The sequence below is a fragment of the Electrona antarctica genome, assembly GCF_951216825.1.
Source record: "Electrona antarctica genome assembly, chromosome: 2".
NCBI lineage: Eukaryota > Metazoa > Chordata > Actinopteri > Myctophiformes > Myctophidae > Electrona > Electrona antarctica.
The window spans coordinates 33,874,162-33,899,179 of record NC_136807.1 but is presented as its reverse complement, the minus strand read 5'-3'; the positions used below and the strand labels follow the sequence as shown (position 1 = coordinate 33,899,179).

Here is a 25,018-nt window from a genome sequence, read left to right as displayed (position 1 = left end):
ACGCACGCATACACGCACAACCACACACACACACATGCACAAATACGCGTGCACACGCTGCACACCAATACCCACACACAGTCATACACGCACGCACGCACGCACGCACGCACGCACGCACGCACGCACGCACGCACGCACGCACGCACGCACACACACACACACACACACACACACACACACACACACACACACACACACACACACACACACACACACACACACACACACACACACACACACACACACACACACACACACACACACACACACACACACACGCATGCATGCATTCATATACACATGTACAGTATATATGTGAGAGGCACTCACACAAGCTGTCAGGCAGACAAAGACATATGTGTACATGTGTGCACACAAACACACAGCATAAACCCACAGACACACACACACACATGCACACACACACACAACCAACCCCACGCTCGTGCACTCAAACACGCACACCCACCTACACCCACATGCGTGCGCTCACACACTGACAGAGACACACACATACCCACAATCACACACACACACACACTCACACACAGATACCCACGCACACACTCATCGTTACACACTTTTGACATTTCCTTGTCAAAAGAGCCAGTGTGCGGTCTCTCCAGCACTCCCACTGCCATCATTACAATCAACTCTCTTTTGTAGATGAGGAGGATAAGGGCAGAAGGAGAGAGCAGAGGGAGGACAGACAGCTAGGGGGACGAGGAGGACACAAAAGACAGCCAGAGACATAGACAGAGACTCGGTGGAAAGTAACTAAGTACACTTACTCAAATACTGTACGTTTTATTAGATTTTTCTACTTTTTTAGTATGTCCATTAATACTTCTAGACTCCATTACATATCAAAAGGCAAATACTGTACTTTTTACTCTACTACAATTATTTGAAACCCTTAGTTTTACTAAAACCGCATTAGATCGCCTGCAACTGGTTCAGAATACAGCTGCTAGGTTGCTGACCAGGTCCAGGAGATCCTGTCATATAACACCCGTCCTTGACTCCCTACACTGGCTCCCAGTTAATTACAGAATACATTTTAAGATTCTAGTCATTACACACCGAGCCCTCCATGGCCAGGCACCTCCTTATCTCTCTGACCTGCTCCAACCGTATGTGCCCAGAAGGTCACTGAGATCCACATCACATGGCTTTGCTGGTTGTTCCTCAGACAAAATGAATAACCAAAGGCGATCGAGCCTTTGCAGGTTTTGCCCCTAGGCTATGGAATGAGCTCCCACTCCACAAGAACTGTGGATTCTGAGGACATTTTCAAAGGACTGTTGAAAACTCACCTTTTTAAACAGGCCTTTCCATAGCCGGCCTGGTTAAATGTTGATTGCTTTATTTTTACTCTACTTTTTCTATTTTGTCTTACTTTATTAGTGATTTAGTTCTTGACTTGTTTTATTGACTATTGACTTGTTTTAATTGTATTGTTGTACAGTGACTGTAATTGTCTGTGAAAGGTGCTCTATAAATAAACTTTACTTACTTACTTACTTACTTACTACAGTAGTCACCTTCTTAAACTTTTACGTTTTTCAGGAAAAGAAAAACTGATCCTAATCAAAACTATATGTTAATCATTTCACCAAAAACGTTTATAATAATGTATGACTATTTAACTTAAAATAACACTGTCTGTTAGTTATGAAACATAAGAGAATTAATAGAATAGTCAGGAATAAAACTGACTTAGGCCAATTTATTTACTGACTTGAGTCCTGTTTTTTTTTGCCTAAGCCACACTCTTGAGATAGACCATTTTACTAAAATGGGGGGGATCTGCATGATCCTTTTCAAGTGGCTAAATATGTGTGTTTTTACAAAGTTTTACGGCGATTTCGCGAAAACAAAAGTAAGCCGCAAATGAAAAAGAATTAACACTCAATCATTTATTTTCTCTAATAACAACCTAAAACATGAACCTTGGTTGAAAAAAATAAAAACAAAGTTGTCCTTTAGGTAAAAACTATATATTTTTAAACCACTGGAGAGGCTGAGAGAAGGATGCATGCATGCATATAGGGGTAGAAGGAAGAAATATAGACTGGAGTTATGTGGTACAAACACAAGTCGAAAAACAGCGTGGAAAATCGTCAGCTATTGATAGTTACTACAGTATGTGTGTAATTTGTGAAGATTCACTGCCAAAGCTGCAATACTGACAACTGCTTGTGTGCACAGTGCATGCCTTAGAATGGTTTCGTTCTATGCCTCATTTGGACAAACGGAAATAGCTATCTTTATAAATACTTCATCAATAGCTACTAACTACTTCTTAAGTATGGCTGTACTGTGCTCAAAATATTTTATATCAGGATACGTATGGGTAATGCCCCAAAATGCATCGAATTGTATCATGGCGACAATAGCTGGTTTACAAGCTATTTTGCCAAATGTTCATCTACTACTTACCCTATTGGTAAATCCCTCGTCAGGGCAGCAAGAAGTGAAAGGAAAGTGAAGAGGACATGGAAAATGGCAGTGAAACTAAAGCTATCCCCTGCCACTCTCAAAGCCCATATTTGGACGATGTCTTTGTTTGGCTTCATCTTGAGGCATTTGTGTATGGCAAAAAAGGTTTCAACTACTACTACCCAACTTTCACACCATTTTTGAGTGGTGTAAACCACTCCTACGACTGGCTTTGTTAGTTTACGTGTCTGTCCGTACCAAAACAAATGAGCATGGTTGCTATGGTCACCCAGTTCACACGGGTGTGATTTCAGCTTTGTTAGTTTACGTGTCTGTTCGTACCAAAAAATGAGCATGGTTGCTATGGTCACCCAGTTCACACGGGTGTGATTTCATTACGTCAGACATTACGTCAGACCACAGCTGATCAGTCTATATAAGACCTTACACCACTCAGTTCACACGGGTGTGATTTTTTCACTTCACCAGGCATTTCAGGCTTTCATATGGCCGGGGTTTTTCTGATTTGTCACGTACCGCACATAGCAGCATGAGCTACGAGTGGTTTACTTTTGAGGGGACGGACACTCGTACAAACAAACAGACAGACAGACAGACAGACAGACAGACATGCAGACAGACACCGTTCCAGATGGCTTGACCTTCAGTCACCCCGTAAAAAAAAGAAGAAAAAACCCCTGAAAAAACACAACAAACCAGCGAGATGGAAAACAACCAGCATATTAGCAGACGACAGTGTGCACTCTCAGGGTTACACCAACACTCAGGCTTTCACAGTGTAGTCTCTCCCAGCCGTACGGGAGAGACCTGGCTGGCCTCTGGCCATTACAGAGCTACAGAGCTGTAACACAACCCACATTAGTTCATATCTGCTATGATCTGCTTGTATCACCAAGCAACACATGAACACACACACACACACACACACACACACACACACACACACACACACACACACACCACACTTTTGTATTATTACACTTGTGAGGACATAAACCTTTTAGGATGGCCATTTTATAAATGCCATTTTACAACTGTTTGTCATTTTTGCCTAATCCAGCCAGGAAAATTGTCCACAAAATTGTCCATTTCTCAAATTCGACTATACTTATGGGGATATTTGACTAAGTATAATAAGTCAAGTACACAAGCGCATTCACCACGCGCTCACACACACACACACACACACACACACACACACACACACACACACACACACACACACACACACACACACACACACACACACACACACACACACACACACACACACACACACACACACACACACACACATTGTTCTGTTCTGAGTAGCAAAACAAGGCAGATAGCCAGTGAAGTGAGCACAGAGCCAGGGCTGACAGATCAACATTAATCATGGTGGTGTACTCTCACTCTCTCACTCTCTCACCCTCTCATTGTGGCTCTTCAGGCCAAGTCACTGTTCCATGAGCGCTCTCACACTGACACTCCTTGAAGCACACACTAACATCCACATCCCTGTGGGACCATTCCAAACTATGACGGTATCCTCCCGTCTAAACGGTAATAAACAGTGGTGGAAGAAGTAGGCTACTCTGATGTTTTCATGTTAAAGTAGCATTACTACAATTATGTATATATTCTGAAACAAGTAAAAAGTGAAAAAAAAAAAGAAAAAAAAGAAGGAAAAAAAAGAATTGAAACTACAGAATATGCATCAGCTATTTTTGAATTGCTGCAGTGCTTGAGTGGATTATGGGCTACTGTAAGTAACTAGAAACGTAAGATGTCAAATAATTGTAATGGAGTAAAACAACATTTGCCTCTGATATGTAGTGGAGTAGATGTATAAAGTATCAACATGTCCAACGTACTTAGTTACTTTCCAGCACTGCTAACATCAACATCCCATATGGGACCGTTCCAAACGGTGATGTTATTCCCCTGACTAAACGGTAATAAATAACGCAGCTAATCGGTACATCTACAGAACAGCTACTGGCAAGGCTCACGCTGGAACAAAGTAGAGCCAGGGGAAACAAGCACTGGATTGATTATGAAAAGTTATGATTAATAAACTTGAATTAACTGGTGCTTTATATCGTTTGTATATCTTCAGAACTAACATTACGACCTGAGTCAATGAACAGATCCCCCATTCATCTACAGTACGGCCAATGAATGCAATTCTTTTCTTCGAATTATTGGTGCAAGAATGTGCGTACACTGTACAGACGATTCTAAAATGTTTGGCAAGACTGGAGAACTAGAGAGACAATGAGAACAAGAGACTTGTGTGCTTGTTCATCGACTAACGAGTTGCTGCAACTCAAGGGACTATCCTCCAAGGAAATGTCTGAATACAAATAGGGTTTATGTGGTTAAAAGCTTATTTGGCATTATTAAATAAAAACATTTGCACATGCAGTGATAAGAGTTATACAATGCTATAGAGTCTCTTTTGTACATATACAAAGATATGAAAAAAAGGTTTTTCATATCTTTGTAAACACCACTCTTCCAGACTTCTTTATTAAGTTTATTGTATGGTGGTGGTTGTTGTTACTGGGGGTGGATTTGTTGAGGTGTTGAGCAGAGGCGGAAAGTAAGTACATTTACTTTAAAAGTGCACTGCATTTTGAAGTACTTTAACCTTCATCACTAGCTCTCAGAGGCAACTATTGGACTTCTTACTCCAGTACAATTTTTTAACAGCTGTAGTTACTACAGTAGTTGCTTTTCAAATATATATTATTATTACAAAACATACATTAAGCACTCAAGCACTATTTGCGGTGGCTCAGGGGTAGAGTGCCTGGATGGTAACCGTAAGGTTGCCAGTTCGAACCCGGGCTCCCGCAGAGTTACTGTCGAAGTGTCCTTGAGCAAGACACTGAACCCCTAATTGCTCCCGATGTGCTAGTTGGTGCCTTGCATGGTTTCCGCTGCCATCGGTGTATGTATGTGTGTGTGAATGGGTGAATGTAATGCACAATCTCTGTAAAGTGCCTTGGATAAAGGCGCTATATAAATGCACCATTTTTATACTTTTGTACTTTTATAGAAGTAAAGGCCTTTTATCTGTTTTGATATTATGGTGTTGCTAGTTTTACGTAGCCTAAGTAAAGAATCAGAGTACTTCTTACACCGCTGGGTAGTTGTTGTTGAGGGTTTTGCTGAGGTCTTGAGGTGCGTCAGGTGGGTTCGTAAGTTCAGTTGGCATGTGCTGGGAGGGAGTCAGCATGGAGAGAGCACCTCTGTGTGTGTGTGTGTGTATGTGCGTGTGTGCGTGCGTGTGTACGTGCGTGAGTGCATGCATGCATGTCCATGTGTGTGCGTGTGTGATCTCACCTGTTCTCCAATGTACACCAGCCGCAGTAGACATCAACAGCACCCACGCAGTCACTGCAGCTCTTATACTGACTGCAGTCTGACACTTTAACTTTCAGCATCTACAGTACATGCACAACACACACACGCACACGCACACGCACACGCACACGCACACGCACACGCACACACACACACACACACACACACACACACACACACACACACACACACACACACACACATATTTTTCTTGACATTTCCAATCATACATTAAAGTGGTATAAAAACCTAATCAAACTTTGAAGTTAGTTTTCCTGTACAAAATAAATTACAGAAGGCTAGAAACATGGCAGGTTGACCTTATTACTATAAGGTCAACCTGCCATGGTTTTTTTCTCTTCTGTGACGTATGCAACATAGATGAAGCTTTAATACAATTAATAATGGGCGTGTTGAGATTTGTGTGCCAATGCCCAACCACACTGACAATACTGTTGACAGTCAATGCATTCACCATGGCGCACCTAAATCTAACACACCCATTGTTCATTTTATGAGCTGCAGCTGCGTTGCTTACATCACAGTGTGGTATGTTTTTGCCCTTCTGTATTTTTAACCTGCACAGGAAAACAAATAACTACAAAATCTGCCTAGGATTTCATTCCTCTTTAAATCATGCTTTTGAAGTATGTTGTTATGTTATTGTGTTTTTATATAATATGTTATATAAGTATATTAATCTATCACAAAACAGCATTTGATTAATGGTCTACATAAGAAGGAGACAGTACAAGCGTTTATGAGAAATGAAGATTGGATTACTCTCCCACAGTCAACGAGCAATTATGTGTGCAGTAGCCTATATTGTACAGGCAAGGTACGTCCACATCCTCCCATAAACATCAGTGCTACACAGAGGTAATGGTTCAGACTCGGCATGGGAAAGGTGCAGCTCCCCGCACAGTTGTTATGTTCACAAAATATGTGATTGCTCAGCTGAACTGAGCCGAGGTGAGTTCTACTGATGCAAATTGAGACCCGTTGCGACTGCATCTCTGGCCTGCTTGGCGCTGATCCGACTGCTTGGCACATGTTGTAGAGTGAGTGAACACACACGTACTGCTGACTGTCAGAACCAGTGACCAGGGTTATAGCCAGGCCACTGTATGGAGCCTTACGCTTAATTCATGCCGCGTCGCACCTGTCGTGGGCCGAAAATAGCCAATCAACAAGCTCAGGTCTGCTATTTTTGGTGTAGGACACAGGCACACGACAGAGTATACTCTTTTCTCTGGCTTGTCATATACGTACAATTATTGAAGTACCGACTAAAGATTTAATTTACTAAATAAATATATACCTACAGTACATAATATTATATGACAAGAAATAACAATGTTCCAAAATTACATTGAGGTTATAACATGGACAGTAAATTTAATTACTTTAATACAATTATACATCATTCTTTTGGTCTTAATGGCTTTATGGCATACTGCTTTATACTTATTATGAGAAGAGCGTCATTATGAGAAGAGCGACCATAAAACTGCCAAAAGCAAATTCAGACAATGGATTATAAGGTTACAGCTTACATGGTGAGAGGTCATGAGGTAGAGGAAGTTCTTGTCGTTGGGGTCGATGGTCATGATGTGGTGGACGGGCTCACCGGCGGGAAGCTTCAGGGTCCACTGGCCGGCCACGGTCAGGTTCCTCCACAGGGTGAGCTGTGGGAAGAACACAGCGGGTCAGACCAACACTTTATTTTGTGAGTAAAGTCATAATGTGTGACGTTTGTTTTAGTAGTCTTTTTGGCCACACCTCTTGTTGTCATCACAGAATCTGTCTATGTTCTGTGATTTTCCCGGATTTTTTTTTAAAACAAAAGCACAGTACTGCTCCAAGACAAATGCTACAGGGACCTTGTAGTAGGTTTATTTTGGAACCCGTTTCTCACAACTGTGAGAAATGTTAGGTATTGTGTGTATAAATGCATTTCAAGTACATTTCCGGTGCCTAAGTCATTATGGCACTTACGACTGTGGAGCGGTTATTGTGAAATATTTACCAGTGAAAGATTATATGAAAAGGAAATGTTGTGTTGTTACAAAGTATTACTTTCCTTTGTTAAGGAAAACATAAAAGACTGCTCAAATCCCCCAAATCCCATGACTTATTGGTTTGATGTGTTTATTTTCACCGTTTTAATGAAGACTTTCTTCTTTGTTCATCACGAGAGTTCCAGGCATTCGTGTCATTCTTCTCAAACCAATACTATCAAACAATTGTGTTTAGGAAGTTTTTTTTTTGTTCAATGAAGGAGCATGCCTAATCTCATTCTACCAAGAAGCAATTTATTCACACAGGCATACACACATACAGTAGGAGATAATGGAGCGGGTGACATACTATCACAAACCCAGTGCACGCACGCACACGCGCACACACACACACACACACACACACACACACACACACACACACACACACACACACACACACGTGCACACAGCGTTCCATAGAAAAACAAACGCTGCTAACTGAGACTTCCTGTCACACAGACACTCTGTATCTCTGTGCTTCTTCTTGCCAATGCCATCCTGAGGAACTGAAGCATTGACCGGAGACATGATTTCATCCACTGACCAGTGACCACGCACATCAAAACACTCATGCACACATACAGTACTGTCCATACATGAACACGGCACACACTCACACATGCACGTGAGCACACACACACACCACCCACTGAGATGTTCTGTTTAACTGGACAGAAGCCTAGTAAACCTCTGAATGAACTTATGACGAAGGACAATAGCATCCACATATCACTACCTTACTACCATATCACACACACACACACACACACACACACACACACACACACACACACACACACACACACACACACACACACACACACACACACACACACACACACACACACACACACACACACACACACACACACACACACACACACACACACACACACACACACAATATTTTAGGACGTCAATTATCATGAAAGTCTACCTAACCTAACCTCTAGTCTAAATGCTTAATCCTACCACAAATTTCAGCCTGAATAACTTTAACATTATTTTTATTTTTTATCTTAAAACAATAATTTCTCTTGTGAGGACCAGGAAAGGAAAATGTACCTCACAATGACAAATTGTCCCTGACAAGTATATTAATACAAGTACACACACACGCACACACGAACGCACGCACGCACGCACGCACGCACGCACGCACGCACGCACGCACGCACGCACGCACGCACGCACGCACGCACACACAGTCACACCCCCCCCCCACACACACACACACACACACACACACACACACAAACACACACACACACACAATTTAAGTGTATGAACGTGTTAATGTTCCGAGATAACGTGCAAGATTGTAGTTTGTACTATACATGTACGCATGCCCCCCAAACACACACAACTATAGACAATACATCTTCAGCACACACCCAGGCACATAAAGCTGGTAAATAAACTCACAAATGCGCTGAGACAGAGACAGAGAGAGGGGCAAGTAAACAGAGCAGCGATCCTCTCCTCACACACCTGGACAGAGAGCAGAGGGAGGAAAGGCGCTGTGCGGGACAGCCAGGTCACACTACAAAAAGCACCTGCTGCACACAGTGGCAGGTCACTGTCACCCTGACTCCCTTATGCTCTATCTGTCTGCCTGAACATGAAAGAGTCCATTCAATACGGGAGCACTCAGCTGCTATGTGTGTGCGTGTGTGCGTCTGCGCGTGCATGCGTGCGTATGTATGTGTATGGGGGTAGACAGAGAGAGAGAGAGAGAGAGAGAGAGAGAGAGAGAGAGAGCAGTGGATAGTCTGGATAAATCAAAAGCCCCTTTATTCACAGTAAAACCCTGAGTGCTATTTTAAGTCTGAGAGTGTATAAGTGGACCCGTAAGGGTCCATTTGGATTTTACAGTGTAATTCATATAGTGTAGAAGAGATGGGGGATAGACAGTGAGCGATGAATGGGGAGGTGGGGGAGGTGGGGTCAGCAGAGATGAGGGGGGAGGGGGGAGTAGAAGAGGCTGCGAGAGATAAAGACGGACCCCCATGAGATATGACAAATGGAAATCAGCTGTGACAAGGAGGGAGCGACTTTGTTAAGAAAACGCATGTAATTAGTAATGACTTCATTGAGGCTCTCTCCCAGTGACAGTGGAAGGGATCTAACTGCATCTGCGATAATATGCGCCGTTCCCCTGTGATCAGCCTGAGCCCAACTCACAGCCACAATCACATTACACACACACTAACAGCACCATTACCACTGGAACAGCAGCACACTAACCCCTCGGGCACACACACACACACGCACATGCACATGAGCGTGCGCACACGCGTGTGTATATGCACGCACAATCGCACTTGCACGGACACACACATAGACAGACACACACAGCCAAGTACACAATCACATCAGAGATCAAAATGCGCACAGTCACATCTAGTGTCCAATTCTGTGTGCTGTCTGCTTCAAATCATTATATTGACAATGTCAATAAAGTATTCAATCAAAAGAAAAGGTCAGCCAGTTGGTGTCTGACACCAGGTATCCGGGTAGCTCAGTCGGTAGAGCACTCGCCTTTGGACAACAAGGCATGACATTTACCCAGTTACTTAGTAAATGTATAATTTTTTTACATGCATAGAGTTTAATTAATTATGACTTTCACTGTACGCGTGCACACGCACACACTCACACACATAGATGTAGTGCATATACTGTACAAGTGTACATATTGCCTCAGGCAGCAAAAATACTATGTGTCTCATATACATACTTATAACATACTGTGTACAACTGTACATACAGTACACACTGACACAAGGTTGACACACAGGCCGAGACCACACATGCACACATAGGCGCACGCACGCACGCACGCACGCACGCACGCACGCACGCACGCACGCACGCACGCACGCACACAATCATGGGGTGCACATTCTTATGGGTAAACATGTGTTAACATGAAACCACTCTCACTGGCGTGAAAGTGCAGTCAAACACCTACAAAAAAACCCACACAAAACTCTGTGAAACAGGCAACAGACCAAATGGGGAGCTTTGCACGTGAGCGAGTGCGCACGCACACACACACACACACACACACACACACACACACACACACACACACACACACACACACACACACACACACACACACACACACACACACACACACACACACACACACACACACACACACACACACACACACACACACACACACACACCCTCACTTACACCATCCAAACCAATATTGCACATCCGGCACAAACCATGGACAACCAATTACCAGACTAAAACAGTCGCCACTCCTGTGGCGGAGGAGAGGAGTCTCGAAAACAAAACACCCTGCAGCACAACGGTTTTCATGTCATAAAAAAGGTACCAGTGTAATGCAGAGAATGAGGGCCGGGGAGCTTTTTTAGAGGCAGTTTATGTTGTTTCCCCAGACAGCTGAGAGGAAACAGCTTCTGGCACTAAGGGAGCTCAGTGAGGGGGTCATACCGGGAATGTGACTGAGACAGCATTAACCAATTAGACCCTATATACCAGTGCTCCTCAAAGTGGGGTCTGGGGACCCCCAGGGGACCTTGAGGGGGTTCCTGGGGGTCCCCAGCAAAATGAGGAACAGTTTCATTTCAGTAGCCTATAGAAGAATGACCCTGCATGGTCCAAGTATTTTCAGATGGGGGTCTGTGGCCTAATACGTGTACATTTGGGGGTCCTTGAAAATGTTTGAGAACCACTGCATGGTATATACTTCATGGACCAGAGTCCCCCAGAGGTCTACACTAGGCCCCCAGTCATTTTTCCCTCTCTGCACCAAATCTCTTTGCCAAAAATGTTCACCCCCAGATAAGAATAGAGACGCTATGGTTCATGTGGCAAAGGAATGTCATTAATTGGACAGGAAAGTTTTCAAAGGGCTGGAGCCGGCGCAGATGTTCTGAGGCTGAGGTCAGAGCCAGGAACCACCAACACACGGTGAGGCTGACTCACACATCGTCAAGCCATCTCGTTAAACGGCACTCTGTTCATCTCCGAGACAATAAGCAGGTCTGATGAACATGTATGTGCACATGATTAGGGCTACTTAGTCAGCTTGTATAAAGGTCCAGGATGGGTCACAGATCAAAAGAGCAAAAGGGGGGGTGGGGGGGGGGGGGGGGGGGGGTAGGCAGCCTGACAGGATGAAAGAAGGCATTCCAGCTTGTTCACGTCGATGCCTGAAGTTTTTCATCAAGTGGCTAGGTTTATTTTGTTGTAAAAACCTACCAGCCACATCAGAGCGACCATGACGTTGCCATGTGTAATATCCTTGTCTCACTTAAGGGTTTTGTATCACTTCAAATAATACAACCATTCATTGGTGACCATTAGTTCTGCAACTATATTTGGACCTGAGGTGCAAGTGTTTTGAAATAAAGCCATGTATTGTTTGACCAGTCTGTGCTCGATAGTGGCTATTAGTGAGTGACTGTGGCTAATGTGTGCGCCCGTGCCTGTGCATACGTGCATGCATGCGCATGTGCACCTGTGTATATGTGGTCTCACCTTACGGAGTCGTCCGTTACTGGTGCCTAGAAACACCACGGTGTGGTTGTGTACAGCGTCCACAGCAACAGAATTGAGGCCGGGGTACTCGAAGAGAGGCATGGCCCTTAGGGGCCTCCGTAGGGCCAGCGGGTGTTGGAGGTGGGCAGCTCCACAGTCAAGCTGCTCTGGTTGCAACTATAGGACATACAGAAAAAGTACATACAAACTTTAATAAACTGGAAGAAATGAGCAGAAAGCATGTGGGAGTGATGATTTGCATATTTGTGCTGTGAAATTATATATTATTTAAAGACCATAAAGTCCATGTCACGGGACAAGCACAATGACAGCCACGGCAAATTGCTATTACCACACCTCATTGAAAAGTTGAAATCAATTCAAGTCAAGTCAAGTAAAACTTTATTTGTCTCCAGAGGGGCAATTGGTTGTGCAGCAGTAAACTGTAATAATAACACACAATATTAGGCCTACACAACATCAGAAAACGCACATGGCAATTAAATACAATATAATAAGTAGAAATATAAGTACTGAGTATATTTACATAAATTAGGCTACTACTAAAATGTTTTAAGTAGAAGAACTAGGCTACTACTAAAATTAAAGACATAAACCAAATGTGGTTGGGTGGTCGCTTAGCCCTGATCCAGTGCTTATAGCTAGTCTCTCACTAACAAAACATCACACCTGTGTGAAGTGAGGGGCGCTAATATATTAAAGTCTAACTCATGTTGATTAGGTGATGTAATGCTGTTTTAAAACAAACGGTGCAAACACATGTACATTAAACGCCATTAACAATAAATGTTGATGGGGATGTAATGAGGCACATTAAGTAAATTTTCCCTTCATTGTCAATGGCGTTTACAAAACAAACATTGAACTAAAGACAAACATTAAACCTGTGTATAGGAGGGGCTGGTGCCCCTCAAAGAAATACTCATAAGCACTGGACCAGGGGTTAGGTGGTCGCTCAGCTGATAGTAGCCTATTACCTATTGGAGTTTAGCAATGAAATGGTGGCTAAGCCTATAGAGTGTTTAGGCTATCTGTAGGCTTGGGCTTGCGAAATGGGAATTAAAGAGCAAATGGCTCCTGTGAATGTCTCTATTAAGGCCACTTTCTTCTGCTTTTGTCTAATCCTCAATAAGAAATGATAACATGCACGAAAAATCCATTCCATTCTGTTCCAAATGCCTGGATGAGCACAATTACCCAGGGGGGATTCTCAAAATATATAGAGGCAAAGCGGAATTAAACACAGGAGGAGATATTTGCAGAGGGCTTCTTTCCCATGGGCCAGCTCTGCTTGCGGGCTTCTTCTCTTATCATAAATTGTGTCTGGCTTGCCTTCAACGCAAGGCCTTCAAAGTCGACAGGCGCACAAAACGATCGGGTTTCCCCATGCAGTCACAGCAAACTAAAAGCTATTAAAAACCAAAGAAAAGCTTTCTTCTGTGAGAGGGACAATACAGGTCGGCGCAGCAGCCGGGGGAGAAGAAAATACACCCACTTCAAACTGTAAGAGGGGTGTCTATCTAGGAGGAGGCCTGTGGGCCCATTGTGCGGGTGTTCTTCAGATATAACTGGTCACGGGGAGGAGAGTAGCCCAGGGCACCGCGTGGCCACCGCCACACTCTGGGGAGAAAAATGGCATCTTTATGATCTGGCAGCACAGTGGCCTCCAGACACCAACTCCAGGCCAAGCAGTTAGTGCGTCACAACCTCCTGCCCGTCACTCAAACTCACCACAATGCACGGCTGGAATTTCACGGTGTTTCTTACTTTCTTTTGAAGCTTTGGAAGGAAGGGTCGATTTCCAACTCAATTTATTGCGTGCAGTGAGAACTTTATTACAGAATGGCAACCATTTCATTGCATGGTTTAACCGCACCTGGGAGATAACACAGTATTGCCTTGATATAATTTGACTTAATAGCCTATAAACCGGTAGAGAAAAATGCATGTAACTATTTATCCCAAATTAGTGGGCATATTATGGTCTATTCAGATTTTTTTTTTAAAATGATCGTTATGAAGCACTTTATGCTAGGTTTATAATAACCAGTAGAGGCTAATTAGAGGGAATTAACTAAGGCTGTGCTGGATGTGGAGTGAGTCACAATTCCCTCGCGCTGTTGTTCCCATAAGGCCATAACCCTTTGGAGCATCTTTCATCCAAATAATCGTGACCCCTCCGCGTGACACACGGGAGAATATTCTTTAAAGCTAAATGATGAGCCTCGGGGCTCCGAGGCTAAAGGGGATTAGGCCTACTCCTTATGAGCATATAATATTCGGAAACGGGCGGATTTAGCAGCAGTGAAGTGACTTGACAGCTTAAAAGTCAGACTCAGACAGATATGGCTATTTCACAATAGGCTATCTGCGAGGCCTATAGGTTATTATTCAAATTCATCTATACTTAGTTAGTTTTTAAATCTCTCTTTTTTTGGGGAGGGGGGGGTAATCACAGCAGGACTAAAATAGCCTAATAAAATGGGGAGGAGGGGAGGGGGGAGTATAGGCAGGCATTAACAAGTTTCGAATCAACTTCCATGATGATCCAAGCCTAATTTATATTCCCCGGCGTCGCTTGCCGACAAAGGCCTGTAATAAAAATTATAAAAATAAAAAAACGGGGAAAAAAACGAACCCTGCACTTACCACCAAATTTCCCTTCTGAAGGATGCAGGCTGCGCCGGAGCCCTGGATGACGCTGTCCAGCACCTGCACGTCGCTGCTGGGGGAGTTGGAGCAGTTCCTCCGGCCCTGCCGGACCTCCTCCTCGATGTCCCCGAACCTGAAGGCGCACAGCGCGGACTTTCTGTCCGCCTTGCCGAACACTCCGAACAGGTAGGGCTCCGTCGCGTCCGCGTCGGGTCCCGCGTGCACCTCGGCGGGGTACACGGACAGCAACCGGTTGTATATGTTCCCGTTAGATCCACACTGCAGGGGCATCTGGATGTAGGACTCCGTGAGCTTTCGGATCTCCGGGCCCGAGGAGGAGGAGGACTTGCGGGGGTTCTCCTCCGTGTCCAGGCATATCCGAGCGAGGATGCTGTTGGGCTGACTCTCCTTGTGGCCCATCTTTGCGTCGTTGTTGATGGCAATATAGGAGTACGTTTTTTGCATGAAAGCGTCTACAAAGTTCAGCTTGTTTTTCGTTTTCACCTCCTGTTTGATCTTGAACACGTTATCCTCCGAGGGGTTGATGTCGTACGTGAAAAGTCGCGGTAGATCCTTGACGTTCAGGGACCGAATGGCGATCTCCGGCGTGTTCTCGAAGCGCAGGTCCTCCTTGCTGTGGTTCTTGGGGAAAAACGGGGACCCGGCGCCCGTGTAAGTGGCCCCGACAAGAAGCCGGGTGCTGCCGCCGTGACTCTTGAAGATGAGTCCCACGGTGGACGCGTTGGGGTGGTTGGCGGCTATGTTGAGCATGCTGGGGAACACGGTCTTCTCGCCCTGCGGCGGGAACTCCACCGCGATCTCCGAGAGGTTCTCCATCTTCCTGAGCTCGCAGAAGCCCTGGTACACGGAGCCGCACACCACCAGCACCCCCTGGTCGCGGTCCAGCTTCAGCAGCTTGTTGTAGTTGTCCGTGAGCGACATGGGATGCTCGCACGGCGCCTGGGGCAGCTGCGGCGCGTGGCACAACAGGTTGTCCTCCACCGGCCCGGTCCTCTTCTCCACCTCGACGCCCAGCGTGCCGTTCAGCTGGTAGATGGAGTTCACGGTGGCCAGGTACACCTTGCGCGAGACCTCGTCCACCACGAAGTTATTGGTCCGATTTGGGCACGCGAACGAATGTTGGATCTGCAGCGCGCCGGCGAGGCACGTCGGGCTCCGGGCACTCCAGTGGCGCGTTTCCAAAACCAGCACGCCGAGGAGCAGAACGCAAATCTCTACCGAGGAAGGTGGCATTTTTCCTTCGTCTGGCCTGCTGCGCCTTCCGCGTGTTCCGTGTTGAGGGGTGCATTGAGTAAAGGCGAAATTGTGTGTTTGTCCCGAACTGCGACAACCCGAGAGGAAAGGCTGTTTCCTGCTCAACGCCTCAGCACAGAGTGACGTGATAAGCGAGTCGTGCTTCCTCTTCGCCGCGTAGCGCGCATGGGAGCGAGCTGTGTGTGAGCCTCTCTCTCTCTCCCTCTCTGCCCACTGTGGAGTGGAGCACTCTCACTCACTGCCCCCCTACCCCACAATTAGGCTATACACCCCTACACAGACATTAGACACATCTGTAGAGACATCTGTACAGGCACTCTCAGGCAGCTATATGGGGAGAAAATCGCAGAATTCCCAGCTGTCCAAAAATCAGTTGATCCGCTCAAGTTGCACAGTACAATCCTGGGTGTTCATTTAACTCCGAGTGAAAGTGCATGCACATTGCATGCACACAGATTGAACCAATTGGACGCGTAATAAGGGTCCGTGCATGTGCATGGTTCCATTTGTGCACTCTCAGAGTTACAAAGGGATAAATCCAACACCAGGGGATTTGACTGTGTGAGGAATAAGTGATGCGTAACGGATGTCTTCATTGGCAACAATACATTAAAAAAAACACTGTATATAGCCTAAGTAACTTATTTTTGTGATCAGAAATAATCGTGTGACGATCAAAACACAAAATCAATAGTGACGTTAATGTAAACATCCGTCCATTTCAGCCCTTCTTTCAAGTCCAGATGATCCACTTGATGAATCCATAGCCTCTACCTCTCAGCATGGTTCCGCTCATCTCGGGGTTAATGACAGGTCACTCTCCCACCTCCTGTGCTCCATGGTCCCAGGGCTACCAGATTAGTTCTGCAGATTCGGAGGGTTCCGTCTGGGCACATACATACGGCACACGGTAAGTACCGTGAAAGTGCTGCCAGATGGACACAACAGCACACCTTTCCGGTTTCTGACATGCACGTCTATTCGGAGGCTTTTGGCCTCATAAATATTCAAGCTCAACACATGCGCCCCTTTCAAAAATGCATGAATATGGTCAGTTTTTCTGTTTCTACCAGCCTAGCCTACATCATCAGATGGGTCGTGCTCACGCTCAGCGGCTCATATGACCTCTATATTAAGCAATATGTGTTTGGCACAATGGCACTGTGACTGTTAAATGTTAAATAAATTAACGGTCAGACTCAGAGTGATATATAGGCTATATGCTACCCTGATTTATAGGCTAAAGCTATTTCATTTACGCGCTTGCTAGTCTGCACCGAAAATAGCCCCCAAAATGCCCAAATTCAGGCTGGCTAAAACCATAGCCTTGTTTGATATATTTGAACTAGCTCTAGCTCGTAAACATTTTGAATCCATTTACCCAGGGGACGCGCACTCTGTTCTCGCATATCTGGGGCGCGTTCCCGTCACCACTTGTCTGTTATTTTGGACTGATAACGTGCGCAGCATGTGGGCCTTGGCACGCGGCCATGCGCATAATCTGGTAGCATGTAGAGGGCCAGGAAAGTGCTCCGATAGCTACGATAACGCGAAACATAATGACCCTCCGTCAACCTGAACCCCCAGAGAGAGAGAGATACCTTATATCTATATGTATGTGATTGAGGGAGCAGCATGGGTCGCGAGTCACGACTGTCAAGCATCAGATATCACTAGTGGAGGTGTGACTGAGTGCTGCGCTTTGGTTACGCTCAATCAAACGTGACAACAAACGGAAGCAAGCTGTAATTATGGCTATGCTATAGGGGGTTTCAAACTGTTACAGGTCACGGCCCCCAAAGTCACTTTGATTAGACAATAATATAGGCCTATGCCCCCCCCCCCCCCCCCCTAGCCTATTTCAAATGACATACTCTAATATGAAAACATGTTAATTACATAATAATTAGGCCTACATTAGGCCTAATAATTAGGCTGTTAATTCGGTGTACCTAATTGTAGGCCTATACCTCCTTTATGCTAATTAGCCTAGGCCTAAATTCAAAGTAGGCTATAGGCTATAGTCCTGGCGTCCTATAGGCTAGCCTACTATAAAACATGTTAGAATAGTCACTTCGCTAATCATGCATTATTACCTTAATACCTTGTAGGCTAATAGGCTACAATTTAAAGTGAAATAGTGACATTAAATGTGCCTACTTTGTATTATTTATTTAGTATAGGCTATGGATGTCATTGTGACATTGTCACAGGCAGCAGACACCGGCACTTTTTGAAAAAGACTGGTAGCCTAAATAAGCACCCAATAATATAGGCAGGCTAGCCTGTGGGTGAGTGAGGTTGAGAGAGAGAGAGAGAGAGAGAGAGAGAGAGAGCGAGAGAGAGAGCGAGCGCAATGGTGGGACAAAATAATAAACATGGATACATCTTATATTTATAAAGAAAATATATAGTGTGGTGTTTTGGCTGTAAGACACGGAGAACGTGGTTAGAGGGGCTGTGTCACCGCAACCTGTTTCCTCTCTGATAAGAGAGGAACACCTACTTAAGGGCTCTGCCTCTGCTATAAGCCAAGGAGCTGTCCGAGTCAGTCCGACCATATTCACTCATGGTACAAATTATGGCGACGGAATGCACCCATGACAATAAACGGCGAAATGGCGCCATCTAGTGGTCTCGAGTGGAGTGTGCCGAGGGGTGTGTAGTGTACTGTGCACTGGACCCATGACTGTTAATATTTCGTGCCGGGATCCCCATAAAGAAATTTGTGTTAAAAATGTTTTTCCTCGATAAAAAAGTAAATTTGTTTGTATAATAGATACCCTCTCAATCAATCTGGCTAAATTATGTGATCATTGTGATGTAGGCTACTTCTTAAGCTTAGACAAAATAAAATTCTCTCTCAGAGGAACTGTCGAAGGCTTCACTAAGGCATGGAGACCCTTTATAGAATACTTAAATATTCGTACCTCCTTGGATTAGACTGCTCGGTGTGACCCAAATATAGCGGACTGTGGATTTCAGAATTAACAGACAGTGCCTCTCTCACAAGTGTACAATACTCTGACTGTGACCCATGATGTGACCTGTGTTTTTACTGCGGTGGTGGCTCAGGGGTAGAGTGGCTGGATGGTAACCGGTTGCCAAGGTTGCCAGTTCGAACCCGGGCTCCCCCAGAGTTAGTGTCGAAGTGTCCTTGAGCAAGACACTGAACCCCAAATTGCTCCCGATGTGCTGGCTAGTGCCTTGCATGGTTTCTGCCGCCAACGGTGTATGAATGTGTGTGTGTGAATGGGTGAATTGATGCACAATCTATGTAAAGCGCCTTGGATAAAGGCGCTATATAAATGCACCATTTACCATTTACTTTTATTTGCTTTTATCCCGTTTGTCCTTGTTTCGTTGGGGGGGGGGGGTGTGTTTGTTGATATTTGTGATGATTTTAAAAAAGAAAAAAAATGGGTGACTATGTGCAAAGATTTTCTTGTCAGATGTACTGCTTGGCTGTCCCCAATAAAAAACTATATATATAAAAAAAATCACACCTGTGTGAACTGAGTGGTGTAAGGTCTTATATAGACTGATCAACTGTGGTCTGACGTAATGTCTGACGTAATGAAATCACACCTGTGTGAACTGGGTGACCATAGCAACCATGCTCATTTTTTGGTACGAACAGACAGACGTACGGACAGACAGATACGTAAACTAACAAAGCCAGTTGTAGGAGTGGTTTACACCACTCAAAAATATATATAAATATAGGGTGTTTCATTCATTTAAACAATTTATTTTATGTGTTAATGTGGAGGGAAACCTATAGGAGACAGACCATGGTTGCGACTTGCGAGGGCACCCCCTCCCTTTGCATAAACTATGGTTTGTTTTGTTAAGTCCATTACATGTATTTAATAAAACATTTTTAAAGCATTTTCTTTGTTGTGATTTGTTTTAAACTTCAGTTGTGCTTTTGATTTATTAAGATTATGTTGGTCATCCTCATTTGGACTTTGGGTCAACTCCTGTTTAAAAAAGTTCTACATAAAAAAGGTGACTTGACACACACACACACAATTCACACATTCAAGCAATTTTGCACAAAATAAATAATCAAATGTGACTAATACGTTAGTCAGGAATGCACTTTATTTTATCCCACACTTAGAAAAGGACATCAGAAGGCACTGGAGTGGTTTATCACGCAACCCTACTGCTGTATGAACAGGAGCCACTGCAAGGCCAACCTGGCTCAAAGGTCAGCTCAGTGTCAGTTCACCCGCTGCAGTGTTGATCGCACGACTCAAGAGAATCCATATGCCACTCTTTTATACCTTTTGACTGATTTCATGGTCCATCACTGAGGAAGAGTTGACAATAATGCTTAATTTATAATTTCAGTGCCTGAAAATAGCCGCTCTACAAGCTCACAAGGGGTCATGTTGTGATGCATTGTGAGCCTGTGGATAGGCTATTTTATGCAAGGGACGATGAATTATAAATCAGGCTTAATCCTGACCTGAATCAACCCGTGTTCTCCCAGAGAGGACAACTGTTTAAAAAGCAATGGTCGCTATCTAGGGTTTCTCAACCTTCATCCAGACCTAAACTGGTAATATTTATTGGTGTGCTAAAGTGCAACTGTACATATCAAATTTCCATACTCTTGTTATCTTGAAATAAGCTCCTCAGCGATGACATGCAGAATGGACTTCAAAATGTTCCAGCTCACTTTTTCATGTCCATGACCTGATGAGGGTGAAAGATAAGATAGATGGGCTGGACACTGAGTCAAGGAGGCGTGTGCTTGAGAAGCGAGGCGTACACACGCCAGGAATATATATTGTTTTTAATTTTGAGTCTCAAGCTCCTTCATAGATCATTAGAAGTCCACTCGCGCTACTACTCCAATCTCCAGAAAAGGTTACACCTCCTGAAATCAAAGCGTGTTCCTGACACATTCATGTCGTATCTGAACTTTCTGAGATCTGTCCGCTCGGCCCGGAGCCTCGTGGCGCTAGAATGAGGTTTGGCACTGGGTGAGCACTCCACGGGGCATGGGCGCTGGCGGAAAAAGAAAGAAAGAAAGAAAGAAAGAAAGAAAGAAAGAAAGCTAACAGACACTGCACACAGTCAAATCCTCAGTGTTAATTCAGTCTGCTCAAACCATTTAAAAGTAGTTTTTTCCCCCACTGTGTATCGTATACACAGGGAGATTAAATAATGAAGATCATGTTACAGGCAGTGCGTGTTTTTGACAGGCATGGCAGTGGAGAGTCGTCTGTCATTGTGGATATGAAGCTGCAAAACATTCCTGCTCCAACCGAACATAGAGCTGGACAATAAGCACCGAGGGTTCTGTGAACTGTCTTACGAGGTTGAACACGTTGGGTCCTGGCAACTTGATTTCACCTGCGTGGTGGCCTTTTGCCGCCGCTATTAAGACCAAAAAGAAAGTTTCAGTGTTGTTGTCAAACGGACACGTGCAGAACTGAACGCATGCTGCTGAAAATACGGTGGATCCTTCGCTTGAGAACGGGTGCAGTCCACTGCGTTGTGGCCAACGCCTGCTTTATACCTCGCCATACAACGGTGTCTCAACGAAAATAGGCAGTCTATTTTCCACAAGCGGTATACAAATTAAGCATAAGACTAGAGCTGCAACAGCTCTCTTCATCAGTATGATTCACTAACTCCTCCACTATCTCAATCTTATTTATGTTGTTTCACTTAAAAAAAAAAAAAAGAGGAAATAATAATTTCTATTAGAAACAGTAAGGAAGCACAAGTAGTCTCTAGTTCATCATGACACTGGGTGTCACAGTCAGTCCTTGGCAGAGTGTTCTGAGGAAAGGTTCGGACATAACAGCAGGAGGTGGAGAGCCACTCACGGGAAAACGTCTCCTTCACCGTCTCCTTCACCAAGTTCTCTTCCTGAAGGCAGCCAATCACATTAGCATACAGAACGGATTGAGCCTATGAGCTGGATCACCAATCAATTGTTCCTGACTAAACTCCTCTTTGTGCCGAGGACGAGGAGCGTGAAGCTACATGGTACTGAATAAAATCATGCTGAGCATAAAATATTATTAACAATAATATAATTGATTAAACCTTAAAGATAAAAACAGTATGCCACTGCAGTGCATCCTGCGTGGCGATAGGAAGGAACACTAATAGCTCCTCTCCAAAATGTAAACAGTCTTCTTTTCCTAAATGAGGGTCAACGTCCACTCGGTTGTCTTTTTGTCCCTCATGCCGTCTTCATTCCAAACTGAGCCCAGATCAGCTCAGACGGTTGGATGAATGTTCCGTGGCCCCCCCTGTGGTCCTACAGCCATGCCGTCGCCGCTCACGTCTCTCGTGCGTTACCGCATACGATATACGACTGGAACAAAAAGGCGCACCCCTTCCCGGTGCCACCGTGGAAACAAGTGTATGCCCCGGTGGGCCGGTTCATCTGGGCGGCTGCAGCGCGCGGTGCGTGTACCCCGACAGCGCCTCCCAGTTCCTCCACAGGAAGGCCAGGAGGAGGATGAAGAGTAGGGTGGAGAAGGAGCGCGAGCGTGTCTTCATCAGGGGGACCACGCAGTTGGCCACGGTGGAGACGAAGACGAGCAGTACGGCCATGAGGGCCAGCAGCACGTTGATGAGCTTCCCCAGGAGCGTACGGGCTGTGGCGTTCTCCAGCCCCTCTAACTGGACCACCTGCTGCTGCTGCTGCTGCAGCTCCATCTTAGATATCCGGGTCTGACACGCCTCCAATGCCTCCTGCAGAAGGGTGCGCGGAAAACAAGCGACATGAGCAAAGTTGTACAAAAACAAAGACTGTCAACATGATAAGTAATATACAGTATATTGCAGCAATTCCAAACCTGTGGGCCATGCTCCACTGGTGGGAATATAAATACAAATTATATACTTATATACATGCTCTGAAAATGCACTCTGCCCATATCATCTGACCACTTAATGGCTGGTCAGATGGGTGGGCCGCGAATGCTTTCAAGATTTTCAAGTGGGCCCTGATCCAGAAAAGGTTGGGAAGCCCTGGTATAATTGTCATCATATTACAGACTTCAATGAGTCGTCGATTTAATATTATTACATTGACATCTAGCACCCTCTGCTGTCAGGAAAGAGAAATGCACTTAAGCAGCGAGCTGAGCTTTAAACTACAAAAACAGACATTTTTGACAAATGCAAACGTAAAGTAGGCCCTCATACAGAACAGGAGTGATTCGTGATTTGAGTGAGGAAATGCTGTTGATGACATATAAACAGTTACACAAGCCAGACTTGATCTTTTGTTCTCACCTTGCATTATTTGCACTGTCAACACACATGAGCTAATACCTTGAACTACCAGAGAGGTTACGTGCCTACCTCCTTAAAACAATGCTTTCAATTTGTGGCTGCTGGGCGGAAACCCGAAAACCGACAGGAATTGATAAAAAGAACCCGTGTTCCAGTGGATGTAGTTACAGCCGTATTTAGTCACAAGCTCTTGTTAGTGCTTTTCATTGGTTAAATATTTATAAAAACATACAAACTTTCAACCTGGTGTCTCTAGTTTGAGCATGTCATGAACATGAGTGGTTCCGGACATACCTGGATGTCCCTGGCTCTTTCGTAGGACTGATAGGCGATCTTCTCCTCCATGCTGGCCAGCTCCTGCTTTAGGTTCAGGATCTCATTCTGGTGCAGTTCTGTCAGATCATTCAGCTGCTCCTCCAGACGCTCACACCTGAACACACACACAAACGTTTGTATTGCTGTACTTGTGAGGACATCGACGTTTGAGGTGAATATACAGTGCTTTTATTAATGCCATTTTTACAGTGTTTTAACCCTAAAGCCTAAACAGTCTGATACTGGTGTTAAACTATGTATAAATCAGGCATAACTCCAACTATTAACTCTTGTGAGGACCAGGTCTCGATGAATTGAATACACAGGAGATTAAGGGAAACGTATTTGGGTTATCCTTGCCACCGTGCCTTTTTTGTAAATTTGTAAATAAAGTCATCAATCAATCAAAAACCAGGAAAATGGTCTCCACAAATGTCTATTTCTCAAATTCTACTATACTTAAGTCGTGGGGACATTTTGGCCTTCACTAGTAACACACACCCACCCACACACACCTCCCACCACGTGAGAGACAGAGACATAATTAGCTTAAACAAAGAACCATAACAGGTATTACTCGGGAGCAGCTGTTGACTGATGACTCGCCCTGAGCAGATTAGAGCATGCTTACTCATCTGCTGATCAAGTGGACCAATCACAGGTGAGAGCTGGGATGAAACTAACCAATAGCAGACTATCAGCAGGTAAGAGGGAAGCAAAACAACTTTAGCGTTGTTTGTTATGGCAAGAACATATGGCAAGAACATACGAACAGATGTGTAATAATAGTGTATGAATGGTCAGACGGCCCAATGTTTCAGCATGATTCAGCGAATCATGCCTAATTCATATACAAATGTGTCGCTTGCCGAAAATAACTAAATGAAATTCACAGTATAAATACGTAAAAATTAGGTTTGCTTCTGCTCTCTCAGCTTTCTTACAGAGAGAGAGAGAAAGTAACATGACCTTATGTTTGTGTACAATGACAACAAGTATCAGGGATCATTATTGTACAGTACACTACAATCATGACATGGCTGAGACAGCCAGCAGCCTGCATTCGTTCATGT

At 44.6% G+C, this 25,018-nt stretch overlaps 2 protein-coding genes across 11 annotated transcripts in view; both read right to left on the bottom strand.

Annotated features, from left to right (window-relative positions):
• Positions 1-16,491, bottom strand: part of plxnd1 (plexin D1) — a 114,795-nt gene extending 98,304 nt beyond the window's left edge. The window contains exons 1-4 of the mRNA XM_079488658.1: positions 15,078-16,491; positions 12,408-12,584; positions 7,377-7,508; positions 5,800-5,900 (exon numbers count right to left, since the gene is read on the bottom strand). Of these exons, the coding sequence (XP_079344784.1) occupies positions 5,800-5,900; positions 7,377-7,508; positions 12,408-12,584; positions 15,078-16,334 (1,667 nt within the window). The 5' untranslated portion in view covers positions 16,335-16,491. The remainder of the gene's footprint in view (positions 1-5,799; positions 5,901-7,376; positions 7,509-12,407; positions 12,585-15,077) is intronic.
• A 4,125-nt stretch (positions 16,492-20,616) lies between these two features.
• Positions 20,617-25,018, bottom strand: part of tmcc1a (transmembrane and coiled-coil domain family 1a) — a 68,669-nt gene continuing 64,267 nt past the window's right edge. For all 10 annotated transcript variants that reach the window (XM_079488887.1, XM_079488884.1, XM_079488888.1 and 7 more), the window contains 2 exons: positions 23,925-24,060; positions 20,617-23,084 (listed from right to left, as the gene is read on the bottom strand). In XM_079488887.1, coding sequence (XP_079345013.1) covers positions 22,770-23,084; positions 23,925-24,060 — 451 coding nt within the window. In that variant the 3' untranslated portion in view covers positions 20,617-22,769. The remainder of the gene's footprint in view (positions 23,085-23,924; positions 24,061-25,018) is intronic.